Genomic DNA, 19,278 nt, shown 5'->3' with positions numbered 1-19,278 from the left:
TTCCATAGGATGATGAGATGATAATGAAATCATGGTTCTCCCCACCTTTCAGAATCACTGATGGAAATCCTTAAACAGTCCCGAGTACTACCTGTAAGTTTTGAATGGAATGGGTCTAGGATAGACACTGGGCCTCTAATACTTGAGAGACAGCCAGTGTTAAGAACTAATATAAATTCCTGATGTGGGAAAGTTACATTTTAAGAAAAAGGAAGTTTGTAAGAAGGAAGTATTTAGTATCATATGAATGTTTAAGAGGAAGCCTCTGTTCTGAAGGATGTCAAAATAATTGGTTTTGCATGATAATCATAATCATACAAATCATAAAGTCTTTGATATTGTTACTGAGGTTTGTGAGATTTTTGTCCAAACGCTTACATAGATGTAACCTAATGAGAAGTGACCCTTCATGGGTTCCTTATTCTCTCCTTTATGTTTATACCTATCACTGTCCCCCAGAGAAGAAGGGAAAATGTCACTCCTTCGGACGGGAGGGATTTCCATTCTTGACTCCTTACCTTTCCTTACTGTTCATTTGGCTCCTCAAATTGAGTTTTGAGGTTATATGCCCTTCTGACTCAGATTTGGTCTAATGATGTTGACTCATCTGAAAAATCTCAGTCTTTGAATTGGTGTAGATAAAAGGAATTTGAGATGATACTGCCCATTAAAGTTACTTGGAGTGTGGGCTATCAACCATCACTTAGGCTCTCAGAAGTAGATATTTTTTGAGTATATAGTATTTTCAATATATAGTACATTGACTAGAATGAAGGCACTACAACCAGTTTTTTTTTTTTTTTTTTTGAGACGGAGTCTAGCTCTGTCGCCCAGTCTGGAGTGCAGTGGCGCGATCTCAGCTTACTGCAAGCTCTGCCACCCGGGTTCATGCCATTCTCCTGCCTCAGCCTCCCGAGTAGCTGGGACTGTAGGCTCCCGCCACCATGCCTGGCTAATTTTTCGTATTTTTAGTAGAGACGGGGTTTCACCATGTTAGCCAGGGTGGTCTCCATCTCCTGACCTCGGGATCCGCCCGCCTCGGTCTCCCAAAGTGCTGGGTTTTTGTTTTTGACTTAAGAGCCTTGCTCTGTCGTCCAGGCTGAAGTGCAGTGGTGCAATCTTGGCTTACTGCAACCTCTGCCTTCTAGGTTCCAGTGATTCTATTGCCTCAGCCACCCAAGTAGTTTGGATTACAGGCACGTGCCACCATGCCTGGCTAATTTTTTATATTTTTAGTAGAGATGGGGTTTTGCCATATTGGCCAGGCTGTTCTCAAACTCCTGGCCTCATGATCTGCCCGCCCCTGCCTCCCAGAGGGCTGGGATTATAGGTAGGCCTGAGCCACTGCGCCAAGCCAATCTGGAGATGAAGTCTCACTGCCGTCCAGGCTAGAGTGCAGCGGCTTGATCTCCGCTCACTGCAACCTCTGCCGCCTGGGTTTAAGTGATTCTCCTGCCACAGCCTCCCAAGTAGCTGGGATTACAGGCTCCTGCCACCGTGCCTGGCTAATTTTTTTATTTTTAGTAGAGACGGGGTTTCACCATCTTGGTCCTGACCTCGTGATCCACCCACCTCGGCCTCCGAAAGTGTTGGGATTACAGGTGTGAGCCACTGGGCCCGGATCTGGTCAGTTCTTAAGTGATTCATGTAACTGGTCAGTAGAAGAAAGGATTATAAATGATGCCATTCTGTAAGCTGCACTACTACCCAAAAAACATTGTTCTAAACTGTTATGGAAATCATTACTATGCATTGTTTTGGAAAAACTTGCCAAGAAATTAAAAATGTTACTTCTCAAATTTTTTTTCTGTATGACTTTTTCATATAATTTTAGATGAATTAAAGCACCTAATTTTACTTTTTATATGCTTCTAAACTCTACAAGTGTCAGAAAATATGTGATTTCTCTCAAACCCCAGCTGTGTTACCTGCATGGTGCTACAAGATAGCTTTAAGCAGATTCTAATTTACTGGTTTACATCGTCAAAAACTGATGGCTGGCTTTAATTTGGAACAGAGGAATCATTCATTTTAGTTGCCAAGAATCATGAAGTTCATACTACTATCATTGATATAATAAGATTTAATCGTAAAGTCAAGCTGTTGTCACTGGTATTAGTTATCCCAGTATTTAAAGTATTTTACACAAAGGTTTTACTAAGTACTGTAGTTCTAAATTCCTTTTTTGGGAATGTAAATGGAAAATAACTTTGAAACAGTTACCAAACTCATTTATTTAATTTGGGGCTATCATTTTTATTTTGCTAGGTTTGGAACTAGTTCTTGAGTCAACCTTTTAGTTGTTCTCTGCAATTGTCAATAAATAAAAATTTTGAAGTCCCACTCAGTAAAACTAGTGTAAACATTCACATATTTAATAGTACCTTTAAAATAAGCATTACTACATTTAAAATGGTTCCAAAATGAATCTATAAATGGTAATATAAATTAAAAAATACGAACTTAAAGTAAATAAATTTAACGTTAGCTATGGTATAAATAATGGTAAATGTATAGTGTACCTTTGAGTCATTAAAATGTCTTAAAAGACAACAGCTTGTTACCAGAACATTAGAAACCATAGCCATGATTCTCAAGTGTTAACAATCTACATGTGATATTTTCTTGGCCACTGCATTCTTCAATGAATAATAATTTCCAGAATTCCATTCCATGTTGTTTTCCAATAGATCTTTTCAAACTCGATGTTGAATACATGGCTCTTTGCAGATGAATAAAACAAGTGCATTCAGTTTAGAGATCCATTTTGCGAAGGCTCATTCGACTGAAGGAATCTCTGGGGAAAAAAATGAGAGGACATAGTTACAAGAAAACAATTTTTGCATATACCTTTAAAATGTCTTACATGCTTTTTTCTGCCAGTTACCTCACAGTTTTGCCACCATTTCTTGCTAACTTCCAAGTTGGATACTCATCCTACATACTCTGCCTTACATATTTTGGCTTATAGATTTAGCTATAGAGTGTATTACAGTCACCACTTACTGGTCTTTTGTATTCGTTTGTCCAGTTGATGCTGCAGATACTGTAATAAACAAGACAAGGACTTAAGGGATAATGGGAGAGATTTCAGGAAAAGATTTGGGGTTTTTACGTGGCAAAAGGCAGGTGTTTATTAAATTTTAAGTCTCAAACCAGCTGTTCTCAAAGTTTGTCTCAGGTCCTTTTTACACTCTTCAAAATTATTGAGAACCCAGGAATCTTTTATGTGGGCTATATATGGATGTTTATCATATTAGAAATTAAAACTAAGAACATCTTAAGTTATTATTAAAATAACCCATTACATGTATACTATAAATAGCATTGCTTATTAAAAATGATTTGCAAGAAGCTTTAGGAGAGTGGTACTCATGTAAGAGTGTGGCTTAATGCCTGTGGTCTCACATCTGCTTCTATAGTCAATCTTTTCCAATGTCACATCTCAATCTGTAGAAATCTCCACTGTACCCTCACAAGAGAATAAGTGAGAAAAGGCTAATATTTGGCATTAATATGAAATTAGCTTTGACTTAGGGAAATTCCTGAAAGGGTCTTAGGGACTCCCCTCTCATGGGTCCAGGATCCCTACTGCAAATATTCCTGATTTTGTAAACAAGCAAAATTAAAAACTCAAACGCTAAAGAAAAATTTAAAACTTAAATTCTAATAAAGAGTGAAGGGAACAATACTCTTGGAATACTCTTAACATATTTTCTATTATCAGTTGGTTTCTTTTGCTTATCCTTCCAGCCATTAAGGTTAAGCCATGAGGCTTAATATCTCCAGGAAAGGAAAAGGCCAAGTACAAAGATCAATCACACTGGCTTCAAATCTCAAAGCTTACTTTGAAGGGAAACAGCAATCTTGAAAGCTAGATACTGTTCATCAAGAAAAAGTTTTTTTCTAAATTCCACAAAACTGCCTACAAATATTAAGAACTAAAGCTTGGAGGATTGGCCAAAAAGTAGATCATAGAGGAAGGCAAACCTCGGATATTGTAAGGCAAAGTTTTGGTCAGGAAGAATACAGTCTTTCCATGGAAAGGAATTTCCATGGAGATCTGAAGGAACTGAGATGACGATTAGGCCTATCTCAGGGACCCAGCACCCTGGCTCTCTGGGATCTCTGGCCTGGTGGGTAGAAGACTGGGAGAGGGGGAGTGGAAGCAGCAAGAAGGTAAAACTCTCAAAAAGACTGAAGGGGAAACCAAAAGTGGAGAAGACTAGTATGTTTCCCATTGGGAATTTTGAGAGGAAACCATCTTCAATACTTATATGTAAATTTGATTTCACAATGCAAGAAAGTTTGCAGTTGTTGTGTCCTTTCCAGAATTCCGGTGCTATAAAGTGAAATGTCAGGCACTGTCCTAGGAACTTCACATCTGTAATGTCATTTAATCTCCACAACAACCTCTTTAAGTTCTGTCTCATTATACAGAGAAGAAATCTAAAAAAATTATCTGCTTAAATAACAGAACTAGGATTTAGTTGTAGAAAAATCCAAGTTAATGACAGGACTTCATGTGGTGTCCCGGTTAATATGAGTACCAACTTTTTGATTCTCAGGTTATTTACCTTGTAGAATGATTGTAGGTGATACAGGTTGAATATCCCTAATCCAAAATTCTGAAATGTTCCAATATCAGAAACTTTTTAAGCACTGACATGATGCTCAAAGGAAATGCTCACTGGAGCATTTCAGATTTTTGGATTAGGGATACTCAACCAGTAAGCGTAACACGAATATTCCAAAATCTGAAACCCCAAACACTTCTGGTCCCAAGCTTTTTGGATGACAGATGCTCAAGCTGTAAAAAGACTTATACTAGTTGAACATGTTAGGTTTCAAAGGAGAATATCTAAAACCACTTAAAAATAAGCATACCTGTGGCAGGTGACAGGCAATACTGCCTTGTATAACTGAGGGATCTTTCTGTTGATCAGTGGCTGTAGGGCCTCTTTAAGGCGATGATAATTTCTCTCCAGTTCCCTTTGATACTCCTTTTGATCTGGCCCAATTAAGCTCTTATTTTTTCTTAAGGCATCTTCACACCTAGGAAAAACAGGATGTTATCAAGAAATTACTTCTGGCATAGTTTGTTTTTAATGCCATACACTCATACACATATATACATATATATGGGCTTAATGACACACAACATACATACATATGTGGGCCTAATCACACACACACACACACAAAATATAGGCCAGGCATGGTGGCTCGCGGCTGTAATCCCAGCACTTTGGGAGGTCAAGGCAGGAGGACCACTTAAGCCCAGGAGTTCTGAGACCAACCTGGACAACATGGCAAAACCTCGTCTCTACAAAAAAATGCAAAACTTAGCCAGGCATGGTAGTGCACTCTTGTAGTCCCAGCTATTTATGAGGCTGAGGTGGGAGGACGCTTGAGCCCAGGAAGTGGAGAGTACAGTGAGCTGAGATTGTACCAGCCTGGGCAACAGAGCACTCCAGCCTGGGCAACAGAGTGGGACTCTCTCAAACTGTGTGTGTGCGCGTGTGCGCGCTGAGATTGTACCACTGCACTCCAGCCTGGGAAACATGGTGGGACTGTCTCAAACATGTGTGGGTGTGCCAAGATTGCACAACTGCACTCCAACCTGGGCAACAGAGTGGGACTGTCTCAAACAAACGTGTGTGTGTGTGTGTGTATTTGCCATGATGAGGACATTTAGTTTTTTAGCTGAATGTTAAATAATCATCTTTTGTTTTAGGTTTAAGGCAGGGAACAGATAATCAACTGAGTTCTTTTAAAATCTATTAAACATTTACTTCCAGTATCATTAAATTGAAAATTATCTGAAGGCATTTTTTTCACACCACCACTTGACTAGAAGCTCTTTCAGGGATGTAATCATGCTCATTTATGTGGCACCAATGTCATCTGGCACAGTGCTTTGTCTGTGTTCAAATATTTCTTAACTGAATAGATTTTTTTTTTTTTTTGAGATGGAGTCTCACTCTGTAGCCCAGGCTGCAGTACAGTGGCACGATCTCGGCTCACTGCAACCTCTGCCTCCCGGGTTCAAGTGATTCTCCTACCTCAACCTCCTGAGTAACAGGGATTACAGGCACCCATCACCACACCTGGCTAATGTTCCTTATTTTTAGTGGAAACAGGGTTTCACCATCTTAGCCAAGGTGGTCTCAAACTCCTGACCTCATGATCCACCTGCCTTGGCCTCCCTAAGTGCTAGGATTACAGGCGTGAGCCACCGTGCCCAGCCAAATGAATAGATTTTGATGACAGTCCTTTATCCAAGTTATTCAAATATTTGAGAGAAGTATCTGGACCCTGACAGACAATGAATGGAAGGATATTTACAAATAATATATTTTTATATATTTGTGGAATGCAACTAAAGTGATGCTTAGTAGAAAATGCATAGCCTCAAATGCTTATATTAGAAGTCTAAAACTGAAGAGCTAAGCAACTTAAAGTATTAGGAAGGAAATGAAATTTTAAAATATATTAGAGTATCAAAAATTGCAAAAGTTGATTCTTTGAAAAAATGAAAAAAAAAAAAAAAAAACAGTCTAAGCTCTGGCAAGATTAAATGAAAAAGGTCAAATATCCCCTAAGGTCAGATATCCCCTAACAGAAATTTAAAATGTAACATAAAGTTAAATACAGCAGAAGTTTTAAAAGGCACAGAGGATATAATGTACTTTTTTTTTTTTTTTGAGACAGAGTGGCTGTTCTGTCACCCAGGCTGGAGTGCAGTAGCATGATCTCTGCTCACTCCAACTTCTGCCTCCTGGGTTCAAGAGATTCTTGTACTTAGCCACCTGAGTAGCTGGGACTACAGGCTCACGTCACCACACCCAGCTAGTTTTTGTATATTTAGTAGAGACGGATTTTCTCCATGTTGGCCAAGCAGGTCTTGAACTTCTGGCCTCAAGTGATCTGCCTACCTCAGCCATCAAAAGTGTTGGAATTACAGGCAGTGAGCCACCACGGCCAGCCAATAAAACTGTACAATTTAATACAAAAAAAGCCCCCTGAATTTATATTAATTGATATTAATAGATTAATGTAGATTTTTTGCTAAATTATTAATAATCTGTTAATCTAGATTAATATTTTAGCAAAACACAATGAAGAAAATGTCAACAATCTTAAAATAAATTGAAACAACTGTCACAAATCTATCTACAAAGAAAACACTAAATTCTACTAAACATTCTAGGGACCAATAACTCGAATGTAACAAAATTATTCCAGAGTATATAAAAAAACGATTCCAGAGTATAGGGGAAAAGAACTATTCTTGAGGGGAGTTCCCAACTCATATTTCAAGGCTGGGATACCAAAACCTACGGGAGACTATAAAAAAAACACTGTAATCCAAGCTCACCTATAAAAATAATTGCAGAACTTCCAAACAAAATGCAGTTGGCCCTCCCTATCTGTGGGTTCTGCATGCATGAATTAGACCAACCATGGATTGAAATAATAATTTTAAAAAAATGTGTTGAACATGTACAGACTTTTATCTTGTCATTATTTCCTAAACAATACAGTATTAACAACTATTTACATTATATATTAGGTATTTTAAGTAGTCTAAAAATGATTTAAAGTATGCAGGAGGATGTACATAGGTTATATACAAATACACCATTTTATATAACATATTAAGCTTGTCTTCGAATTTGGTATCCACAGAAGGCATACTAATGGACAATTTTAGTTGGAAACTTGTGCCAGTGTATTGAACACACACGCCCCCCAATTATTTTTATTTTTATTTATTTATTTATTTGAGACGGAGTCTTGCTCTGTCACCCAGGCTGGAGTGCAGTGGCGTGATCTCGGCCCCGGGTTCACGCCATTCTCCTGCCTCAGCCTCCCCAGCAGGTGGGACTACAGGCGCATGCTGCCACACCTGGCTAATTTTTTGTATTTTTAGTAGAGACAGGGTTTCACCGTGTTAGCCAGGATGGTCCTTGATCTCCTGACCTCGTGATCCGCCTGCCTCGGCCTCCCAAAGTGCTGGGATTATAGACGTGATTTTTTTTTGAGACACGGTCTTGCTCTTTTGCCCAGGCTGAAGTGCAGTGGCGCAATCTCAGCTCACTGCAGCTTTGATCTCCTGGGCTCAAGGGATCCTCCCACCTTAGCCTCCTAATTAGCCGAGACTACAGGTATGCACCATCATGCCCAGCTAATTTTTGTAGTTTTAGCAGAGATAGGGTTTTGTCATGTTGCTCAGGCTGGTCTCAAACTTCTGAGCTCAAGCGATCTGCCTGCCTCAGCCTCCCAAAGTGCTGGGATTTATAGGCATAAGGTACCACACTGACCAAGTTTTTTAATCCCTGGAATAAAAGAAAAGTTGGGTTATAAAATCACTAAGTTTTTAGATTAAAAGATTAAAGGGGATGCAGAATAAAAGCACTTGATAACAAACTTGTAAAACCTATCATATTAAAAACTGCATAACTACAAATAGGTGGGTAGTCCTTTAACCTAATTAAAAATCTACAAAAAACCTGTAGCAAACATACTCAGTGGTGAAAACCCTTTTAGAGAAGGAACAAGAAAATGATGTCCTCTCTATTCCTAGTCAACACAGTACTGGACGTCCTAATTATCATTATAAGACAAGAAAAAGATTCTACGGATAAATTATTAGAATTAATAAGTCTGGTAAAATTCTCATGTAAAAGTAATATATAAAGTCAACGCAGCTGGTCTCTCACTCCTGGGCACAGAGGCTCACACCTGCAATCCCAGCACTTTGGCAGGCTGAGACCAGAGGACTGCTGGAGCCCAGGAGTGAGAGACCAGCCTGGGCAACATAGTGAGACCCTGTCACTACAATGTAGTGGAAATCCCAACACCTTGGGAGGCTGAGGCGGGCAGATCACCTGAGGTCAGGAGTTTGAGACCAGCCTGACCAAGATGGAGAAACTGCATCTCTACTAAAAATACAAAATTGGGCCAGGCACGGTGGCTCAAGCCTGTAATCCCAGCACTTTGGGAGGCTGAGACTGGCGGATCACGAGGTCAGGAGATCGAGACCATCCTGGCTAACACTGTGAAACCCCGTCTCTACTTAAAAAATACAAAAAACTAGCCGGGCGTGGTGGCGGGCGCCTGTAGTCCCAGCTACTCGGGAGGCTGAGGCAGGAGAATGGCGTAAACCCAGGAGGCGGAGCTTGCAGTGAGCTGAGATCCAGCCACTGCACCCCAGCCTGGGCCACAGAGAGAGACTCCGCCTCAAAAAAAAAAGAAAAAATACAAAATTGGCCAGGCGTGGTGGCACATGCCTGTAATCCCAGCTACTTGGGAGGCTGAGGTAGAACTGCTTGAACCTGGGAGGTGGAGGTTGCTGTGAGCTGAGATCACGCCATTGCACTCCAGCCTGGGCAACAAGAGCAAAACTCGTCTCAAAAAAAAAAAAAAATTAATAAAATAATAAAAGCATTACATATTAAAGAATAAATTTTAAAATGTACAAGACCTCTACACGAAAAATTTAAATAGTATTAAGAAAACACTTAAAAGACCTAAGTAAATGGAAGATATACCATATTCATGGACTGATGTCAATTCTCTTCCAACTCATCTATAAATTCAGGTTATTTTTTGGGTGTATGGAATGACAAATTGATTCTAAAATTTAAAATTTATATAAAAATGAAAACAGCCAAAAACAGTCCTTCAACAAAGCAAGGTTGAGAGCTCTGCCACATGGCAAAGCTTATTATAAAGCGGCAGTAGTTGCCATAGAGAGCATGACATTAGCTGAAAGAGAGATAAATAGACTACTGTAGGAGAATAAAGATCCCATAAAAATATGCACATAAACATGGGTGCTTAATTTATAATAGTGATGACACCGCAAACCAGAGAGAAAGAAATGTGTAATAGTGATGACACTGCAAACCAGATTTCACCACAAACCTGTAAGTCTGCTTTTTAAATACATGGTTATGAGTCAACTGGATATCCGTAAGGGGGAGAAAAAAAACTAAACCATTATCTCATACCATATTCAACAAATGGCACTGAGATCATTATCAGTTATCAGTATGGACAAAAATCAAACTGATCCTTACCTTGAACCATACACAAAAATCAATTGCAAATGGATTTTTTTTTTTTTTTTTTTAAGAGAGAGAGTCTCACTATGTCGACTTGAACTTCTGGTCTCAAGCCATCATCTTACTTCGGCCTCCTGTGTAGCTGGGACTACAGGCACTCACCACAGCACCCGGCTCTTGCAGGCACATCTTTTTTAAAGTAAAAAAAGCTTTTTTTTTTTTTTGCCTCTCCCACTCTTTGTTTAACATATACTGATAAAGGAAAAGATTGAATCATTTAACTACATTAAATTTAAGAACTTCTGTTTGTAGGAGAAAAATGACAAGTCTCAAATTCAGAGGAGATATTTGTGATATTAACAAATGATAAAGCATCCAGAACACACAAATACCCTTAGAAATCAGTAAGGAAAAGAATCCAATAGGAAAATGGCAAAAGACTTGAATATATAACTTTACAGAGGAGGGAAGAGAAATGGCTAACAGACACATGAACAGATATTCAACCTCTTTGGTAATCAGGGAAATGCAAATTTAATCCACGACTACCTATCATTTCACATCCACTAGTTGGTAAAAGTTACAATGTTAGATAATATCAAGTATTGGTGAGGATATATAGTAATAGGAACTCAAATGCTACTAATGGGAATGTAAATTTGGTTTACACACTTTTGAAAAAATTGTGGCATCGTCTGATTGAGGATGAACCTATGAACCAACAACATTATTCTTAATTTTAAGCCCTAGAAAATCTCTTGTACATGTACGTCCAGAAATAAATAGGAGGGATATTTGAGTAGCACTCTTTGTAACTAAAAACAAAACAAAACAGGAAACAACCAAAATATCCATCAACAGAAGAATGCATAAATCATGGCATATTCATAAAATGGAATATGTAAAAATAAATTAAAGCAACATTTACTATAGATATATCTCACAAACACTGAAAACAGCAAGTCACAAAACATTGTATACACTGTTAAAGTTAAAAAAATGCAAAACAAAATATGTTATTTAGGGAACCATTTATGATAGAACTATAAAGAATAGTTTATGATAGAACTATAAAGACAAGAAAGGAAATGATAAATATGAAATTCAGGATACTGGTTACTCCTGAAGGAACGGAGGGAAATGGTATCAGAGAAATATACATAGGGAGGGGATCTCAAAGTCATGGTCATATTTGTTTTTTTTTTTTTTTTTTTTTTCAGACGGAGTCTTGCTCTTCGCCCAGGCTGGAGTGCTGGAGTGCAGTGGCACGATCTTGGCTCACTGCAAGCTCTGCCTCCTGGGTTCACGCCATTCTCCTGTCTCAGCCTCCCGAGTAGCTGGGACTACAGGCGCCTGCCACTATGCTCGCCTAAGTTTTTCGATTTTTTAGTAGAGATGGGGTTTCACCGTGTTAGCCAGGATGGTCTCGATCTCCTGACCTCGTGATCCGCCCTCCTTGGCCTCCCAGAGTGCTGGGATTACAGGCGTGAGCCACCGTGCCTGGCCCATACTTGGTTTCTTAGGCTGGGTGGTAGACACATGACTTTTTTCTTTCTATTCTTTAATAGCAAATGTTATAAATATTATTTTCAATCTATTCAAGATTTAATGGAAAATGTTTTAAAAAAAACAAAACCCCAAAACAAAAAGTAAACATATGGAAAAGTGCTTACTGTTTTTAGTAATAAAAGCAATTTTTTTTTTTTTTAGCTGGAGTCTCACTCTGTCACCCAGCCTGGAGTACAGTGGTGTGATCTCGGCGCACTGCAATCTCTGCCTCCCGGGTCCAAGGGAGTCTCCTGCCTCAGCCTCCCAAGTAGCTAGGATTACAGGCACATGTCACCACACCTGGCTAATTTTTGTATTTTTAGCAGAGATGGGGTTTTGCCATGTTGGCCAGGCTGGTCTTGAACTCCTGACCTCAGGTGATCCACCCACCTCGGCCTCCCAAAGTGCTGGTATTACAGGCCTGAGCCACCATGCCCGGCCGTCAGTCTGTTTTAAATGGTGCCTCAATTTGCTTGTATTGGCTGGGTGCAGTGGCTCATGCCTGTAATCCCAGCACTTCAGGAGGCTGAGGCAAGTGGATCACCTGAGGTCAGGAGTTCGAGACCAGCCTGGCCAACATGGTGAAACCCCATCTCTACTAAAAATACAAAAATTAGCTGGGCGTGGTGGTGCGTGCCTGTAATCCCAGCTACTCAGGAGGCTGAGGAAGGAGAATCGCTTGAGCCCGGGAGGCAGAGGTTGCAGTGAGCCAAGATCACACCACTGCATTCCAGCCTGGCTGACAGAGGGAAAATCCATCCCCACAAACAAAAACAAAAACAAACACACTGACCAAAAAAAAAAAAAAAAAAATCCTATTTAAATTCAAGGTGTATTGGGACTAGTAAATGTGCACTGTTGGCACTGTTAATACAGCTGACCGTTTAACAACATAGTTTGCAACTGTGAAAGTCTGCTTATATGTGGATTTTTTCCAATGAATATAATTCTTTGGAGATTTGTGAAAAACCTTGAAGACAAATTGTGTAGCTGAGAAAAATTTTAAAAAGAAAAAGATGTCATGAATGCATAAAGCATATGAAGATACTAGCCTATTTTATTATTTACTACCATAAAATATATACAAAACTTACCCACATAAACAGGGACCCTGCATGGCACCATTTGTAGTAGAGAAAAATGTAAACAAATGTAAAGATACATTATTAAGTCACAACTGAAAAAAACTGCAGTACGTACTGCACTACTGCTATAATTTTGTAGCCACCTCTTGTTGCTACTGTGATGAGCTCAAATGTATCTGCTTAAAATGCCATGTGATGCTACTCATCTCCAGGTGAGCAGTTGTTGCTTCAGTAAATTATATATCACAGTAAAGAGTGATTTCTCATAGTTCTTGTGTATTTTTTATTGTGTTTAGTGCAACCATAAACTTTGAATAATCCATGGGGCCTACATGAAGTGCCACTAGTGATGTTGGAAGTGCTTCCAAGAAGCAGAGAAAAGTTATGACATTACAGGAAAGAGGTGAATTGCTTGGTATTATAGATTGAGATCTGCAGCTACAGTTGCCCACCATCTCAAGACATAGGAATCCAGTGTAAAGACCACTGTAAAAAAAAGAAAAGGAAATTTGTAAGCCAATAGGCATGAAAACCTTGCACTTTTTGTGAAATACCGTTTTTTGTTGTTGTTGTTGTTTGTTTGTTTGTTTTTTTGAGATGGAGTCTTGCTCTGTTACCCAGGCTGCAGTGCAGTGGCACGATCTCGGCTCACTGCAACCTCTGCCACCCAGTTTGAAGCGATTTTCCTGCCTCAGCCTCCGGAGTAGCTGGGATTACAGGTGTGGGCCACCACACCTGGCTAATTTTTGTATTTTTAGTAGAGATGGGGTTTCAGCATTTTGACCAGGCTAGTCTTGAACTCCTGACCTCATGATCCACCCATCTTGGCCTCCCAAAGTGCTGCGATTACAGGTGTGAGCCATTGCACCTGGCCTAGAAATACCATTTTATCTCATATTGAAAATGCAGCTTTTATGTGGGTACAGGATTGCTGTAAGGAAAGTATACCTGTAGACTAACGATGTGAGAAAAAGTGAAGTCATTACAAGACAAGGCAAAGGGAAGGTAAAGGATCTAAAACTGGAGAATTTAATGCCAGCAAAGGATGGTTTGCTAATTTTAGAAAGAGGTTTGATTTTTTGAAATACCAAGAGACAGGAGAGGCAGTTTCTACTGACCAAGCAGCAGCTTCTGCCAACCAAGAGGCAGCAGACAAAGCTCCCAGATACCATTACAAAAATCACTGAGGAGGGGGAATATTTGCCTGAACAGGTTTTTTTTTTTTTGGTGGTTGTTGTTTTTCTGAACAGATTTTTAATGCAGATAAAAGTGCCCTATTTAGAAAAAAAAAGCCACAATGGACATTTGTTAGTAAAAAAGAGAAGTGAGCACGAGGATTTAAGGCAAAAAGGGATTGGCTAACTCTACTGTTTTGTACAAATGCAGTCAGGTTTATAATCAAGACTGCCCTTACTTACAAAGCTGCTAACCCCTGAACCTTGAAGGGAACAGGTAAAAGCCAGCTGCCAGTATTCTGGCTAAACAATGAAAAGTTCTAGATGAGAACCCATTTTATGGATTGGCTCCATGGGTGCTTTGTCCATGAAGTCAGGAAGTATCTTATTAGTTAAGGGAATGCCCTTTAAAGTTCTTTTGATATTGGACATTGCATCTGGCCACCCAGAACCCCGAGTTTAACACCGAAGGTCTTGAAGTGGTCTACCTGCCCCTGTAAAAACAACATCTAGGCCCGGCACTGTGGCTCACGCCTGTAATCCAAGTACTTTGGGAGGCCGAGGTGGGTGGATCATCTGAGGTCAGGAGTTAGAGACAAGCCTGACCAACATGGCAAAACCCCATATACAAAAATTAGCCAGGTGTGGAGGTGGGCATCTATAATCCCAGCAACTCAGGAGGCTGAGGCTCGAGAATCGCTTGAACCCGGGAGGCGGAGACTGCAGTGAGCTGAGATTGTATCACTGCACTCCAGCCTTGGTAACAGAGTGAGATTCCGTCTCAAAAAAACAAAACAAAAAAACTAACAACAACAACAACAACAAAATACATTTCTAATTCAGCTTCTAGATCTAGGGTCATAAGGACCTATAAGGCTCATTATACCTGGTACTTTATATTAATAGAAAGGAGTGTCAGCGCTATGGAAGAGAACTCTGATAAAGAGAACATCACAAGTCTGGAAGGATTATACCACTGAAAATGTCACCACTGTTTACATAGAAAGCCATCAGGCCCAAGACAATCAATTCCTGCTGGAGAAAACTGTCCAGAGGTTATGCATAACTTCACAGGATTTACAACAGGGCCAATCAAAGAAATCATGAAACACTTGTAGATATGGCTTAAAAGGTGGAGCGTGAAGGGTTTTAAGATACGGATCATGGAGAAATTCAAGAGCTAATAGAAACTATACCAGAGGAATTAACAGAAGATGACTTGATGGAGATGAGTGCTTCTGAACCACTGCCAGAAAATAAGGCAGAAAACATGGAAGCAGCAGTGCCAGAAAACAAATTGACACGAGACAATCTGGCACAAGGGTTTCAATAACCTAAGACTGCTTCTGACTTCTTTTACAATATGGACTCTTTATGATAAGGGTGCAGAAACTAAGGCAAATGGTGGAAGAACCATATGGAAACATTTTTAGAAAAATGAAAAAGCAAAAATGTCAGACAGAAATTGTGATATCCATACAGATGGATTCAAAGCTGAATTCTACCAGACATTCAAAGAAGAATTGGTACCAATCCTACTGACACTATTCTACAAGACAGAGAAAGAGATAATCCTTCCTAAATCATTCTAAGAAGCCAGTAGCACCCTAATACCAAAACCAGGAAAGGACATAACAAAAAAAGAAAACCACAGACCAATATCCCTGATAAACATAGATGCAAAAATCTTTAACAAAATTCTAGCTAATCAGGCCGGGCGCGGTGGCTCAAGCCTGTAATCCCAGCACTTTGGGAGGCCGAGACGGGCGGATCACGGGGTCAGGAGATGGAGACCATCCTGGCTAACACAGTGAAACCCCGTCTCTACTAAAAAATACCAAAAACTAGCCGGGAGAGGTGGCGGGCGCCTGTAGTCCCAGCTACTCCGGAGGCTGAGGCAGGAGAATGGCGTAAACCCGGAAGGCGGAGCTTGCAGTGAGCTGAGATCTGGCCACTGCACTCCAGCCTGGGCGAAAGAGCCAGACTCCGTCTCAAAAAAAAAAAAAAAAAAAAAAAATTCTAGCTAATCAAATCCAGCAGCGTATCAAAAAGATAGTCCACCATGATCAAGTGGGTTTCATGCCAGGGATGCAGGGATGGTTTAACATACATGAGTCAATAAATGTGACACACCACAAAAACAGAAATAAAAATCACATGATCATCTCAACAGATGCAGAAAAAGCAATTGACAAAATTCAGCACCCCTTTATGATTAAAAGCATCAGCAAAACTGGCATACAAGGGACATACCTCAATGTAATAAAAGTCATCTATGACAAATCCACAGCCAACATAATATTGAATGGGGAAAAGGCGAAAGTACTCCCTCTGAGAACTGGAACAAGACAAGGATGTCCACTCTCACCACTTCTCCTCAACATAGTACTGGAAGTCCTAGCCAGAGCAATCAGACAAGAGAAAGAAATAAAGTGCATCCAAATCGGTAAAGATGAAGTCAAGTTGTTGCTGCTTGCTGATGATATAATTGTATACCTAGAAAACCCTAAAGACTCCTCCAAAAAGCTCCTATAACTGATAAATAAATTCAGCAAAATTTGAGGATACAAAATTAATATACATTAATTAGTAGCTCTGTTATACACCAATAGCAACCAAGCTGAGAATCAAATCAAGAACTCAACCCCTTTTATAATAGTTGCAAAAAAAAAAAAAAAAACCCTCAAAAAACTTAGGAATACACCTATCCAAGGAGGTGAAAGACCTCTACAAGGAAAACTACAAAGCATTGCTGAACTAAATCACGGACAACACTAACAAATGGAAACACATCCTGTGTTCGTGGATGGGTAGAATCAATATTGTGAAAATGACCATACTGCCAAAAGCAAACTACAAGTTCAATGCAATTCCCATCAAAATACCACCATCATTCTTCACAGACCTAGGAAAAACAATCCTAAAATTCACATGGAACCAAAAAAGAGCCCACATAGCCAAAGCAAGACTAAGCAAAAAAAGAACAAATCTGGAGGCATCACATTACCTGATTTCAAACTATACTATAAGGCCACAGTCACCAAAACGGCATGGTACTGGTATAAAAATAGGCACACAGACCAATGGAACAGAATAGAGAAGCCAGAAATAAACCCAAATATAGCCAACTGATCTTCGACAAAGCAATCAAAAACGTAAAGTGGGGAAAGGACACCCTATTCAACAAATGATGCTGGGATAATTGGCAAGCCATATGTAGGAGAATGAAAGTGGATCCTCATCTCCCAACTTATACAAATCCACTCAAGATGGATCAAGGACTTACATCTAAGACCTGAAACTATACTAGAAGATAACTTCAGAAAAAGCCCTTTTAGACATTGGTTTAGGCAAAGATTTCATGACCAAGAACTCAAAAGCAAATGCGATAAAAACAAAGATAAATAGGTAGGACTTAATTAAACTAAAGAGCTTTTGTATGGCAAAAGAAACAGTCAGCAGAGTAAACAGACAACCCACAGAGTGGGAGAAAATCTTCACAATCTATACCTCTGACAAAGGACTAATATCCAGAATCTACAATGAACTCAAACAAATTAGCAAGAAAAAAACAAACAATTCCATCAAAAAGTAGGCTAAGGACATGAACAACAATTCCCAAAAGAATATATACAAATGGCCAACATATGAAAAAATGCTCAACATCACTAATGATCAGGGAAATGCAAATGAAAACCACAATGCAATACCACCTTACTCCCACAAGAATGGCCATAATCAAAAAAAAAAAAAAAAAAAAAAAAGGTTACTGGTGCGGATGCGGTGAACAGGGAACACTTCTGCACTGCTGGTGGGAATGTAAACTAGTACAACCACTGTGGAAAACAGTGTGGAGATTCCTTAAAGAACTAAAAGGAGAACCACCATTTATTTGATCCAGCAATCCCACTACTGGGTATCTACTCAGAAGAAGTCATTACATGAAAAAGATACTTGCACATGCATGTTTATAGCAGCACAATTTGCAATAGCAAAAATGTGGAACTGGCCCAAATGCCCATCAATCAATGAATAAAGAAGCTATGGTGTATACGTATGATGGAATATTACTCAGCCATAAAAAGGAATGAGTAAATGGCATTTGCAGCAACCTGTATGGGATTAAAGATTATTTATTCTAAGTGAAGTAACTCAGGAATGAGAAAACCAAACATCGTATGTTCTCACTCATTAAGTGGGAGCTAAGCTATGAGGATGCAAAGGCGTAACAATGATACAACAGACTTTGGGGACTTGGTGGGAAAGGGTGGGAAGGGATGAGGTATAAAAGACTGGGATGAGGGATAAAAGACTATCAACTGGGTTTAGTGTATACTGCTCGGGTGATGGGTACACCAAAATTTCACAAATCACTACTAAAGAACTTACTCCACTTTGGGAGGCCGAGGCAGGCGGATCACGAGGCCAGGAGTTCGAGACCAGCCTGACCAACATGGTGAAACTCTGTCCCTACTAAAATTTAAAAAATTAGCCGCGCATGGTGGTGGGCACCTGTAATCCCAACTACTCAGGAGGCTGAGGCAGAAGAATTGCTTGAACCCGGGAGGCAGAAGGTGCAGTGAGCCAAGACTGCGCCACTGCACTACAGCTTGGGCAACACAGCGAGACTCTGTCTTAAACAAAACAAAACAAAACAAAAAAAACTTACTCATGTAACCAAATACCACCTGTTTCCCAAAAACCTACGGAAATTAAAAAAAAAAATTATGATGTCTGTAAAGTTATACTGAGTGTGTTTGCCTCTTCTGCCTCCCCTGATACCTCCTCTACCTCTTCTGCCTCTGCCACTCTTTAGATAGCAAGATCAACCCCACTTCTTCCTCCTCCTCCTCCACAGACTCCTCAACATGAAGGCAAGGAGGATAAAGCCCTTTATGATGATCCACTTCCACTTAGGAAGAGTAAAATACATTTTCTCTTCTTTATGATTTTCTTTTTTCTTTTTTGAGATGGAGTCTTGCTCTGTCGCCCAGGCTACAGTGCAGTGGTGTGATCTCAGTTCACTGCAGACTCCATCTCCCGGGTTCAAGCGATTCTCCTGCCTCAGTCTCCTGAGTAGCTGGGATTACAGACGCCCACCACTGTGCCCAGCTAATTTTTGTATTTTTTATTAGAGACGGGGTTTCACCATCTTGGCCAGGCTGGTCTCTAACTCCTGACCTCATGATCCACCCACCTTGGCCTCCCAGAGTGCTGGGATTACAGGCATAAGCCACCGTGCCTGGCCTTCTTTATGATTTTCTTAATAACATTTTCTTTTCTCTAGCTTACTTTATTGTAAGAAGACAGTATGTAATACATATAACATACAAACTATGTACCTAATGACTATATTATCAGTAAGGTTTCCAGTCAATAGCAGGCTATTAGTTAAGT

At 39.8% G+C, this 19,278-nt stretch overlaps 1 protein-coding gene across 2 annotated transcripts in view; it reads right to left on the bottom strand.

Moving 5' to 3' along the window:
• Positions 1–2,074: 2,074 nt before the first annotated feature.
• DOCK7 (dedicator of cytokinesis 7) overlaps positions 2,075–19,278 on the bottom strand; it is a 243,640-nt gene continuing 226,436 nt past the window's right edge. The window contains exons 47-48 of one of the 2 annotated variants that reach the window (XM_026454154.1): positions 4,888–5,055; positions 2,075–2,797 (exon numbers count right to left, since the gene is read on the bottom strand). In XM_026454154.1, coding sequence (XP_026309939.1) covers positions 2,755–2,797; positions 4,888–5,055 — 211 coding nt within the window. In that variant the 3' untranslated portion in view covers positions 2,075–2,754. The remainder of the gene's footprint in view (positions 2,798–4,887; positions 5,056–19,278) is intronic. The other variant, XM_026454153.1, reaches the window with a different exon arrangement.

This window comes from Piliocolobus tephrosceles, chromosome 1, assembly GCF_002776525.5.
Source record: "Piliocolobus tephrosceles isolate RC106 chromosome 1, ASM277652v3, whole genome shotgun sequence".
NCBI classification, from domain to species: Eukaryota; Metazoa; Chordata; class Mammalia; order Primates; family Cercopithecidae; genus Piliocolobus; species Piliocolobus tephrosceles.
The sequence above is the reverse complement of the archived record's forward strand: the minus strand, read 5'-3'. Positions and strand labels throughout refer to the sequence as shown.